The sequence below is a fragment of the Lissotriton helveticus genome, chromosome 3_1 (genome assembly GCF_964261635.1).
Source record: "Lissotriton helveticus chromosome 3_1, aLisHel1.1, whole genome shotgun sequence".
NCBI lineage: Eukaryota > Metazoa > Chordata > Amphibia > Caudata > Salamandridae > Lissotriton > Lissotriton helveticus.
In genome coordinates, this window is record NC_136061.1 from 2,104,391,507 (window position 1) to 2,104,404,536 (window position 13,030).

Consider the following 13,030-nt stretch of genomic DNA (forward strand, 5'->3'; position numbering starts at 1 on the left):
AACAATCATTAACGGCCGAATGCAACACACATATTAAAAGCAAAAATAAGGAGAAATAAAAGTATTTCTACTCGTTGCACCATTCTACGCCTTCTCTTGGATATTGTTAATTTTTGGCGCTGCCTCAGATTTAAACATTCTTGTAAATAAGGGGCAGCGTCAAAAAGTAATGGGTGTTGTGGTGGAACGCCCACAGCAACATCCATTGCACGCCCCTATTACCCAAAGTGATGCATGTAAAGGGGCCGGAATTACAAGGTGGCGTTAAGCCACTTTTTGTGCCTTAAGGCTGCTTTATAAATCTGGAGAAGAGCACAGCACCACAAGTACGTTGCTAAAAGTGATGTTTTGGTGGTGCTATCCCCTTGTAAGTATGCCCTTATCCTTTATCTTTGAGGGCCATGCAAACCTTATTTCTTCATTTGGCTTTTCTTTGAATTATCTCTTCTGACATTTCACTAAATTTTCATTTGAGTTAGGTTGTATTGTTCGTTCTGTAAAGTGTACATATGATTTGAGAGGTGGTGAGTTTGCTCAACAGATAAAAGTATGCTTAAAATTACATTTTTGTACGTTATTTGCAGAAAGCCTCCTGCTGCTTCTGTTGTCCGGAAGAAGAGGAGGGCGTGGGTGAGTATTGTGCTAAATATTGAACTGCGTTTTCAGCCACATACTATTTAATTTGTCAGTTACACATGATAGGCCTTTATGAAGCTTCTAAAGAAACTGCCGAGCTCTGTGATGACATTAATTCCGGATGAAGTTTTCAACATGCTAGTTTTATCATGAATAATTTCCAGCATTTTATACTACACTTGTTATGAAAACTTCCCAACATTAATCCATTATGCCACAAGGTGTAATTTCAAGCCTGTTCTAGTATAAATCCTATGGCTGCATGCAGCGCACGAACAATGCGAACAAACAGAACACGGCTGTTGTTCATGTCACCTCTGTTTTTTAATGCTTTTTTGAGCAAAAAAAATCATCTCACCACACTGAAAGCAAGCATGCATATCGTGTTAAAATGTTGCGCTAAATGTCAAATTTACATTTCACATAATTTGACTTAATTTTTCTGAAATGTCCCATAATTACGCAAAAGCAAATTAACAAATTTCACACACCCCTAGAAAGCGTATCTATTTGTATCTAAGTGCAAACTTGCATGAGTGCAATGGAGTATGTCCCTACTTGTGAACAAAAAGTCACCTGTATAGTGTTGCATGCCCATAAAGTACCCAGAGTTCGTATGGACAATCGTCGTGATGCATTTCTCATTTAATTTTACGCATGCACTCTCAAGGAGAGTATTACTTTCACTTTCTGAATCTTCTCAAAATTGTGAAGGATATGTATGTATATCTATATATGTTAGTGTATTATTTCATGTGAAGTGCAGAGAGTTTATAACAAAGCACTTTTAATAGAAGCTGTGTAACCCTCTCCCACTCCAGTATGAGGAATGCATATCTTCCAGAAGCTCGTCATGAGTCACAGTGGAGCTGTGCTCATGAGCTGGTCTCGTCATAACGGCACCACTCCGCCCGCGCGTGGTTAATTCCCCACTTGTGCGGGCAAATTAATCAGTGGGCGGGGTCATGAAGAGACCAGCTCGTCATGAGCACAGCGCAACTGTGACTCATGACGAGCTGGTCTCATCACTAGCACCACTGCGCCGCCCTCACCCCTCCCCCTCCCGCACCAGGGGGGGGGGGGTTTGGGGGGGGGAATTACCTCCGCATGGAAGGGGTTAAGACACACCTCAGAAAGTCCATGTACTATCTGTACTGCATCGCTGTGCTGTCAAACAATGAAAGGATGCTCCTTGTCTCTAAGATCTTCCACAGATGCTAGATGTCACTTACTAGTTATCCAGGCTTTTCAGCTTCAGGGTCAAGAGATGGGTTATCATAAAAGGCCACTACAGTCACTTCTTTTATGATACTGACAGAGGTTGGTGGTTTAGAATCAGATGGTGGTGGCTGAGGATGTGACTTGTAATGACTGTGAATGTGGTTCTTTCTTGGCGCAGATAAGGGCTGTGAAGAAGGTGCGGACCACCATGGAGGCCAGCGGGTGATCCACAATGAGCAGGAGCGGGTCATCTACAGCTACTCTTTCTTCCACTTTATCTTCGTCCTCGCCTCCCTCTACGTCATGATGACTCTCACAAACTGGTTTGGGTGAGCATCAATGAAAGCACTTAAGACGCACCAATGTGAGAATGAGAATCAGTGTCCCTTGTCGCATTACGGCCAGATTCATTGGGCATGATAGTTCTTGTGTAAACATAGGCCCAGATTTACTAACACTTTGCACTGGGTTTGCATCACAAAAGCAACACAAACCAGTTCAGATTGATGCCTCAATGTTTATTTTCCAGCGCAACCTTGTTTTGTGCTGGAAAGTAGCCGTAAAGTAAGACAAAGTAGAACCAAGTGCTACCTTTTGCCGTGGGGGCATACTATTCGTGGTACAGGGGCGTGCCCAAGTTTTTTTTATGTAAATACCTATATATTAAAAAGGTAGCTAGGGATTTATATGGAAAAATGTAATTTCATTAGGCAGGCGTAACATGCGAGGAACGTTTTTTTCCTAAAACTTTGTATGTGTTCTGTAATGTTCAGCATAGAAACGAAGTTAGACAACGTATTAACTATATCTAAGCATAGTATTGAGTGCTGGAGGGGTGCCCTTTCTGTACAAACCACGCACCATACATCACGCACACACCCTTGTACTATAGTGAAAGAGTGAGTGTGTGTGGCTCAAGGCAGCCTAAAGGTTGGCAGCGTAGGATGGAGAGAGAAACAGCGCATATGTTAGTAGATGTGGTGCTGTTCTTCTCTCTCCCTTTGACGCAACAAAAGACAACAACTTTGGTTACTACTGTGCTTTGCATCCATTGTTAATTAATCTGCCACTTAATTTGCTGAAAGTCAGCATTAGCTCTACTTTTATTCGCCTTAGAAGACTGAAAGGCTGTGCAGTTTGGAGCCGGAGACTATGGCCCACATTTACTGGGGTCAGGGGGAGTGCAGCTGAGCAGTTTGCGACGGCCGGTTTCGGCCGATTTTGTTACGGGGGCCGACATTGCCGACCCCCGGTAACAAAAACGGCCCCCCAGGGCCCCAAACCCCCCCCCCCGCCCTAGCGGCCTACCGGGGAAACGCCCGGTGCCCACTATGGCCAGTCCGGCCCTGAATACATTGCACTGGGTTGCATGAAAAAAGTGATGCTACACAGTGCAAAAGGTATTGGAATTTACTGTCCAGTGTCCTAAAGTAACATAAATTAGGGATTTGCACTACTTGCATAGAGGTGGGGGAAGGGAATCCAATGGGTGGTACATAGGCGTTAACAGGCATACATTTGGAGAAAAGTTTTATTTTTTTAAAACTTTTCCAACTTTGCATATGTACTATACTATACAGCACACGTGCAAACATGGAAAAGTATTAAATTGTGTCTACACCTATTATTTTATACTGGAAAGGTACCATCCCACTAAAAAACCTATGCTAGACACAACATACACACCCTTGCACTTTGGTGCAAGGTTTTGAGCGTGTCATATGTCAGCCAAAGTGCAGTAGTGCTAGGAAAGAGAGAAGTGTGATACCTTAGTTCTCTCCTTTCAGATTAACGCACCACAACAGTTGCATCGCGTTAAGTAATGTTGCCCTTACTTTGTAAGAAGGCAATGGTAAATAGAAAGTATACGTTTCCTGAAATAATCCTGCGGTCGAAACCCGCATGAATTAGATGCATTCTTAAAGGCCATACTGTGGTCTATAGATCTGGATATCTACATTTAAAAGGGTGTGAAAATGAAATGGAAGGAGTGCCCTTTTGTACTGTTTTACTGCGTGCACATTAGGGAATGGAGTAGACGGTTTATCTTAGTTTATATTAGATGAAGATTTTTCATGTTAAAAAAAACATTTTTTTCTCTTGTATTTTCATGAGAAAGAATATACGAATAACAATTTTTCCACTTAAAACTGACTGAAAATCTGAGGCAAAATAAATGTATATTGTTTCTTATTAGCAAAGCAACACAAGCAGTGGAAAACCAGTCTGCCTAATCAGCCCCGTCCCGTGGAGGGAATTCCGTGGGGCAGACAGGCGGGACGGGGGAAGGGCAGGGTGGGGGGTGGTAAACACTGGAATATGGATGATTGCAGGTAAGTAAACAATTAAATTAATAAAACGAATTTAGTTCCGTGCCCTGCATCGCAAAATGCGATGCCTTTGACTTCCACTCGACAACCTCCGTTAAATATTTAAAGCCTAACTTACCTGCTGTTTGGCCCTTCCGTTTTGGGTAACTTTTTGAATAGATATTAACGGCTCGCCTTTGCCGTGGAAGGAGCCCGCTGCACCTTGGCAGACCCTTGGTACTTTGGTACTTTGGGCTGCACGATGAACTCACTGCATTAATACTGAAGTTCCACAAATACCAGCAGGCTAAGCGGTTAGCCACGCCCACTAGGGCAGGTATTTAGAAAGAATCCAGGTGCTTCGATTTCGTTTGTTTGTGCCTGAACCAGCCAAGCCCAAGATGAAGTGCAGAGGCACGAAACGCTTCGGCCGGAGGCTGAATTTGATTATGTTTGTGTCATGCCTTTGACTTTCACTGGACAACCTCCATTAAATATTTAAAGCCTAACTTACCTGCTGTTTAGGCCCTTCCGTTTTGCGTAACTTTGTGAATGGATATTAACGGCTCGCCTATGCCATGGAAGGAGCCCTCTGTACCTTGGCAGACCCTTGGTAACGCCATCCGGTTGAACCACGAGGGTCAGGAGCTGTTAATGGAGGTGCGGAGTTGTTAACAAAAGATCGAAGGATGCATAACAACCCACTGTGGATTTAATAGTATGATTAACTTTTTGGTCTGCATGATGAACTTACTGCAGTAATACCGAAGTACCACAAATACCAGCCGGCTAAGCGGTTAGCCACGCCCACTGGGGCAGGTATTTAGAAAGAATCCAGGTGCTTCGATTTCGTTTGTGCACGCCCGAACCAGCCAAGCCCAAGATGAAGTGCAGAGACTCTAAACGTGTCGGCCAGAGGCTGAAAATATATATATATATATATATATATATATATATATATATATATATATATATATATATATATATATATATATATATATATATATATATATATCAAAGTCAAAGTTTTTGAGCAACGCTCACAGTGCCTCCCCCAGCCACTTCATGGCGGCGGTCCGTGACGAGGCAGGCAGCCTTGAACAAATGCACCAAAGCCGTCTTGGATAATACAGAGAGACAGCAATCACGGACACAGGTTCTGCTGCAGTTAACCTCGATTTATTTTAAAGGTCAGAATGGCAAAAGTTACACTCAACGCGTTTCAGGAACACTCCCTTGTTCCTGAAACGCGTTGAGTGTAACTTTTGTCATTCTGACCTTTAAAATAAATCGAGGTTAACTGCAGCAGAACCTGTGTCCGTGATTGCTGTCTCTCTGTATTATCCAAGACGGCTTTGGTGCATATATATATATATATATATATATATATATATATATATATATATATATATATATATATATATATAAAAACAAAGGTTGCCCCCATTGAAGACGCCACACACGGGGGGAAGACTGCACATACACCAGCGGTGGAAGAAATAGCAGCACAACCTCCCGCTCTCCAAATCGGCTGCCAAACGCGTTTCGAGCATGCCACATGCTCTTGATCACTGGCTAGAAGAATGCATTCTGAGAGCATCGATCGGGAACACCACCCACAACCACTGTCCTTAGATGGGAAAGCTTTTTTCCCTCACAAAGGCTCCAGCTCTTATCTGGAAATCGAGGATCTTCCATCATTACAGCCAGTTGTGAGTATGGTATTCCCACCCCCTTGACACCACTCGCAAAGGTCATCCAGCTACTCTGGAGCACCAGAGACATGCCACTGGTCCACCACTGCCTTTGGGCAATGGTCAGCACTGACCACTACCACTGAGCACCACCTTTGGAAGTATTGCCTAGCTCTGGCTTGGCGCTGAATAAACCATCAAGGCCGCCTGCTTTGGCGCTACCTACACCCACCTTGGAACTGACCTGACCATCGGAGCCGTCACCTATGGTATCAAAATCCCCATCGTCGGGGGCGTGGCTAGCAGCCGTGCAAGATGGCCGCAGCCGACTAGAGCTCTTTGACCACAAGTGATTCGCTCGATAAATCTGTCCACTAATCCTGAGTCCACAGAGCAATACGCCGTAGGACAACGTCCCACTAGGATTGCGGCGCAGATTGAGCCGCTCCGGGGCCCTGTTGGTGGAACAGCGGCGGAGCAAGGTCGTCAGTGGAGAAGAGGCCTGCGATCGGAGCTGAGATCGGGCCTCGCATAAATCCTGAACCTGCAACCACAGTGCGCGGCCCACAAAGACGGCGAGACCTGGGCTAAACACACAGAGCAGAACGGAAAGGCTGCTAAAAACGGTCCGAGGTGTCCTTGTTTGAAAGTGCCTACATAGGCCAAAGACACTGCACGAGGCCAAAGCATACCGATTGGAAAACAAAAACAAATTTTGGCACCATTTGGGGAATAGGGTGCGCTGCCCCCGGCCTCCCCTCTCACCCCCCCCAACGGCGTCCAGTGGCGATCCTGAGAAGACACCCCTCGCCATATTGCAACTTAGATAAGGGACACAACTCGCAGCGAGGGGAGTCGCCAAACACGCACTTGCCCGGCGTGGGGGCAGCAAACCTGAAAGGCCGCGTGCGAAGGTAACTGCATGGCAGGCAACAGCGACTACTGCCAACCACATGGGACCGCAATATCATTGGACGTGGGGGTCGCAATGGGAGGCAGGGGCCCAAGAACTCAATCAACCGCCAAGTTGGATAAATATGCCTATACTAAAGACTCCGAGCACTCGCAAAGGGACGCGACATGAGCTGCCGGTCCGACGGCGGAAAAATCAGACTCGGCAGAAGAAGTCACCCTCAAAGATGTAATGGCATCCTTAAATAATGTACAATCTTCCATTGGGTCGATATCTACGGACATCTCACTAATAAGGGCGGACTTTTCCAAAATGACGGAGAGGCTGGTGGATGTCGAAAAGAAGATTGCTGCACTAACCACTGACACGGCTACCCTACAGCGGCAAGTGAAGTGCCTAGAAGCTGACAATAAACTGATCATGGCGAAGTTGGACGATCAAGAAGGGTGCTCCCGTCGCAACAACATATGCCTGGTAGGGGTGTCGTAATAGACGGGCGGGCCAGCCCTAGACCTATTCGTGGAAGACCTTATCAAGAACCAACTGCAGCCCCGAGGACTGTCCAGCCTTTTTTCGGTGGAAAGGACGCATCGGGTGCCGGGTGGCAAACTACGCCCGGGGGCCCCCCTCGACCTATATCAGCGCGTATCTTCAACTTTCGCGACCGCGACACCATCTTGCAGGCGGCGAGAATGGCACCCCCCATACAAAATGGAGAGGTTCAATTCTATCCAGATTACACAGCGGTTGTCACCAAACAGAGACGTTGTTTCATGGAGGTGAAAAAGGAGCAGCGTGCAAGAGAGCTCAAATACTCGATGCTCTTCCTGTCAAAACTATGAGTGGAAGCTGAGGGGAAGACGTGGCTTTTTGCTACACCTGAGGAAGCACAGGAATGGCTGGAAGGAGGTCGCCCGGCAAACGGCTCCAGAACACATGGCAAATACCAGCAACGCCGGGAGACTGAATCGCAAGTATCCGAGACTAGAGAACAGAACGAGTTCGAAGACTGACTACATTCACTGATGTTAGAAGTTGCCGACTAGGAGAGACGGCCGACGCAGTCAGCGTCTACAGACTAGGAACATTGCAGGCGGCTTGAACTATATGAGGACCATTAAACACTGTAAAGCAATGGGTGCTTGGGCTGACGCTCCGTAAAGGTATGAGTGGACTCAAATTAACACTTTCTGTGGCGACTGTTGCACTCCTAATGGGGGACTTTTCGGGATCACGGATAGACTCGCCCCCACGTAACATGGTGCGATTTGGGAAAGTTCTAGTACCGCCGGGCAGGGAGGCAGGGAGGGGGGAGGCAACTGAGGGACAGTTGGGGGTTTTAGATTCTTGGTTCTATTTTGCTCTCTTGTTATGCATGTACACTAACGACTGTCTTAACACGATAAGGTCAGTAACGGGGGTAGAGTACGAATACTACGTTTATGTTGGGGTTTTGATATATTGTTTTTTCTCCACGACAAATTGGCAGAGATTGACCATTATACACGCACACATTGTTTGTCTCACCATCAGCTGTATCAGACAAAGGTAACACCCACGCATGGAAAATACATTAAAGCGACTTGAAGGCACAGGCACCCACCCAATAACGCTGACGTTGCTGAGTCCCCCCTAACTGTCATATCCTGGAATGTCAATGGCTTGGGTAATAAGATTAAAAGAGGGTTGGTACTCCAATACCTGAAACGCAAAACCCCAACAGTAGCACTGGTACAGGAATCCCACCTTGTGAGCTCTACATGCAAAGCACTTGATCGCTGGGGGTTTAAGATGGTGGCACATTCGGCATTCACCTCGGGCTCCCAAGGAGTGGGAATACTGATCCCTAAGAGCCCGCCTCTGATTACCAAGGCCGCTTTGCAGCACTATCCTGTCAATGGGAAGGGAAAACATACAATATGGTGTCAGTATACATCCCCCCTACACTCCACCAAACGGCATTTCAGGACCTCAGGAAATTTCTGCTGGACCTCCCAGAGGGTGAACTGATTATAGGAGGAGACTTTAATGCGGTAATGGATACCGCCCTAGACCGCAGTCCGCCCAGGGAACCCAATAGGCCCAATCAGGCTCTGAAGGAATTTATAGAGGCAATGGGATTGATCGATATCTGGCACAGGTTAAAGCCCACCGAACGACAATGCACGTTCCACTCAGGAGTACACAACAGTCTCTCGAGAATAGACTACATCTTCACATTAGTGATCACCCAGGGGAGAAGGTTGGAGGTAACTCACTTACCTAGGGGCATCTCGGATCACTCACCGTTACAACTCACATGCATTTCACAGACCCTCAGCAGGAGACAAACTTTCCCACTTTATCCCAGATATCTGAAGGTCCCTAAGATCAGTAAAACACTTCTCAAGTCCACAGAACAGTACTTCATAGAAAACAAGCTGTCGGTGGACTCGTCGGGTGTATTGTGGGAGGCTTACAAAACAGTGATTAGAGGACAGGCCATGTCATTAATTACAAATCACAGAAGGGAACACAGACAAAACCTAGAGGCACTGGAGGAGAGAGTTCGACAGGCAGAGGTAGCCCATGCGGTAAACATTACATACACCACTACACATGACGTAGCACTAGCATGTCAGGAATATAGGACATTCGCATCGGAAGAAATCAAAGCTAAGCACACGACCACAAATCACTTATTATACGAGATAGGCGACAGAATGGTGAAACTACTGGCTTGGCTAGAGAGACGTGAGAAGGCAAGCCGCTGGATTGGCCAGCTGACAAGAGATGACTGCACCAGTTCGACATACCCACAGCAAATAGTGGAAGAGCTGGCTTCCCCTGAAAAAGTGTATACACCTAAGGCCACTGCCACGGTGGAAGAAAATTTGGAATTTCTTCGTGACATCAGGCTACCCACACTATCGCAAACAAAAAGGCTTGACTTAGAGAAGGCATTGACCACGGACGAGGTGGGACTGGCACTATCCGCACTCCACACGGGGAAAGCACCGGGGCCCTATGGACTGCAGGTAGAATTATATAAAAAAGCAGCAGTATCGCTCCTACCACACCTACTAAAAATATACAATGAGAGTTTAGCTAAGGGTGCGCTACAGAGAGACCAATGTTTGGCCACCATAGTGGTGATACATAAACCAGGCAAACTACAGTTAAATTGCTCGTCCTATCAACCAATATCCTTAATAAATGCAGAGGCCAAGATATTAGCGAAAGCTCTCGCGTTGCGATTGCAACCATATCTTGCGACATTAATTCACCCAGATCAATCCGGGTTCATGCCAGGACGCAATACCGCCCTAAACTTACGTCGTCTCCATGGGGTACTGGCCCGTACATCGACCATACAGGAGGATGCAGCGATCCTTTCCTTGGATGCAACGATGGCATTCGACCTCGTGGAATGGCCGTTTCTATTTGCTGTCCTCCAGAGGGTGGGATTTGGCCCAAAGTTTTGCGCGTGGATTAAACTGTTATACACAGCACCTTTGGCCCAGGTGATGGCGAATGGCCGAATCTCGAGGGAGTTTGCACTGGGCAGGGGCACGAGACAGGGCTGCCCATTGTCTCCACTCCTGTTTGCATTGATATTAGAACCATTAGCGGCATGGATAAGACAGGGCGTGATGATCCACGGGATGAGATGCGAGGCAACTTGGGAAGATTGCATCTCTCTCTATGCTGATGATGTGCTGATATACTTGATGTCTCCGGCATGGTCACTACGCTGCTTGCTAGACATTTGCACGGCATACGGGAAGGTCTCAGGGTACACTATAAATTGGTCAAAATCACTTCTCTACATAGTACACGGACCCGCACCAAGGTTCCTGCCGGGCTGTGAGCTGCAAATTACAACTCTGGGCTTTAAATACATAGGAATTTATGTCACACCACAGCAGGCATTTTTTGTAGAAGAAAACCTCATGAAACCACTCACGAAATTCCGAAATTAGGTCACGCACTGGAGGTTGCCCCCACTGACGCTACTGGGCATGGCGGCCCTCTTTAAGATGATGGCCCTGCCTAGATTTCTATATGCCCTCCAGAATACCCCGTTCCCGGTCCGCCCCACATATTTCAAAGCAATTGAAGCAGAGGTTTCCGCTCTACTATGGGAGGTAAAGACAGCACGAATAGCACAACACAAATTGACCCATAGTTGGTATGACGCGGGAATCGCTCTGCCTAACATAAAACTGTATTATTGGGCATCACAACTCACGGTGATAAATCACTGGCTGCATGCACCACAGGTCGAACCAGCCTTTCGAATGGACAGATATGTTATACCTGCAGACCAGTTAATGAAAGCCCTATACACCACTAAATGGAAGAATACACTCACAGGCCCCACGGCTCACACAATCAAAATATGGCATGCGGCGCAGCGGGCATTAGGTGGGGAGGGAGTGCAAACGCAGGCCACCCCCCTCTGGTGAAGAACCGGGTTATTTAATACCCAGCAGCGCCAGGGCCACGCCCAAAGTCTTCGGGTTCACCTGTCTTAGAGTACAGAGACACAGGAAACTTCTTGGTGGCGTCAAAGATCGAATTTATTGGCTGCAACCAGAAACAGAGGTCCACGAAGTACAACAGCGTATATTCGTAGGAGACTGCTCAACTTTACAAAGCAGGTCATCCCTTTTTATGCCAAACATTATGCTTCAGGCAAACATTCCTTGTTTGAAGTTTAACCAATCCCATGTTGCCACAACTAAATTATTGGATGACGACAAACCCATTTTTCAGTTGCCCGACTCACCATTAATTATACAGGAAAGCCCAACATTCCTTCTTACAATAGTCAAAAGACACCCATAATAAAAGGACCACAACCCGTGTCATAAAGAAGCCATAAAGGAAGAACAGAAACAGATATAGAGCAGGATAAGGCAGGTGTGTGTGCATATCAAACTTTACAATGTCCTGTGCTCTGATCCTCAATCTTGATCAGCTCTAGGGCAAGGAAACTAGTTCAACCAGGTCAGCTTCAGGCAACGAGGTCAGTTCGCTCGGTTCATCCAAAAGTCAGCGTGACCTCGAGCCAACGTGTACGTGTACAAAAAGACTCGCTCGGCCATAGTTGTCGGCCTATGTGAGGGCAACCAGAAAATGGCTGCCACGTACAAAAAACGAAATCTCCACATACATACTGATCCTATAGGTCTAGCATGACGAGATCACTCGTACTTGCCGAACTCACTAGTTATGGTTTGCTACTATCAAATTCGTAACGAAACCATGCCATTTATAGAGCGGATTCAGAATTCAAGGAACCACAGACCCTCCTTTTGCCCTTACATAGGCAATCACTCAATCTGTGTCTGAATCGATGTCAATATTCATCAGATCATCAAGATGCTGCTGAAGCATCATCCTATTACTCAGGACTTCTCTCGAGGCAGGTCTTCTCACACACGTAGTAGTACAAAGGCCACATATGGCAGGGCCACACTGTACGCAAAGACAACATGAAAAGAGAATCGCTAAAACCATCCCGATGATCGTCAGAATCTTCCATCCCCAGGTCGATAACAGTTCCCAAAACCATCCAATCAGCGACCAATCTCCTTTATCCCCATTTATAGACTCAGAGATCTTATGTAACTTAGAAATGGCCTGGTATACTGTCGGAGCATTGTCTGGTATGAAAACGCAGCAACTCTGTTGGATCACTTTACATACCCCACCTTGGTCTGCAAGTATGACGTCCAAAAACATTCGATTCTGTAATGTCATAAGGCGATCCGCTTGAAGCTCAGCGGTCAGATTACTAAGGGCACCGGCAGTTTCATTTATGGTGGATTCAACCACTCTCGTTAATTGCCGTAAATTTCTACTGTTTGCCATAGGTCCCCAAAATGGTAGGAAACCCTTGAAAAAGTCTCCCACTTCTGGTCCCGTAGTATCTTCCTTACTGAAGACACCCCTAACAACTCTCGTTCTGTGGTAATCTACAGCAGCAGTATACGTAGGAGGCAACAAATATGCAACATAACATGTTCCTGAAAAATCAGGGGGCAACAATGTATATGCTCTATCGTAGCAGACAAAATACGTGCCCTTAGCTGCAAAAAATGGTGAGGAAGTTTGGGACGCAAAGACATACGTCTGAGTACAAACTCTCTTCCCTAACTGAGCTCTCAGATTCTTGCCTTTCCCTTGCAGACAAAAATGACCGCGATGGGGTACAATCCAAATCGGAGGTGACCTTATTCGTCTCCGCTTCTCACTCAGACTAATACTAT

The 13,030-nt window shown here is 46.4% G+C and overlaps 1 protein-coding gene across 1 annotated transcript in view; it reads left to right on the plus strand.

The window, feature by feature from the left end:
- The window catches only part of SERINC4 (serine incorporator 4), a 273,320-nt gene that overhangs the window by 223,802 nt on the left and 36,488 nt on the right, over positions 1-13,030 (plus strand). The window contains exons 9-10 of the mRNA XM_078684114.1: positions 585-630; positions 2,036-2,186. Of these exons, the coding sequence (XP_078540240.1) occupies positions 585-630; positions 2,036-2,186 (197 nt within the window). The remainder of the gene's footprint in view (positions 1-584; positions 631-2,035; positions 2,187-13,030) is intronic.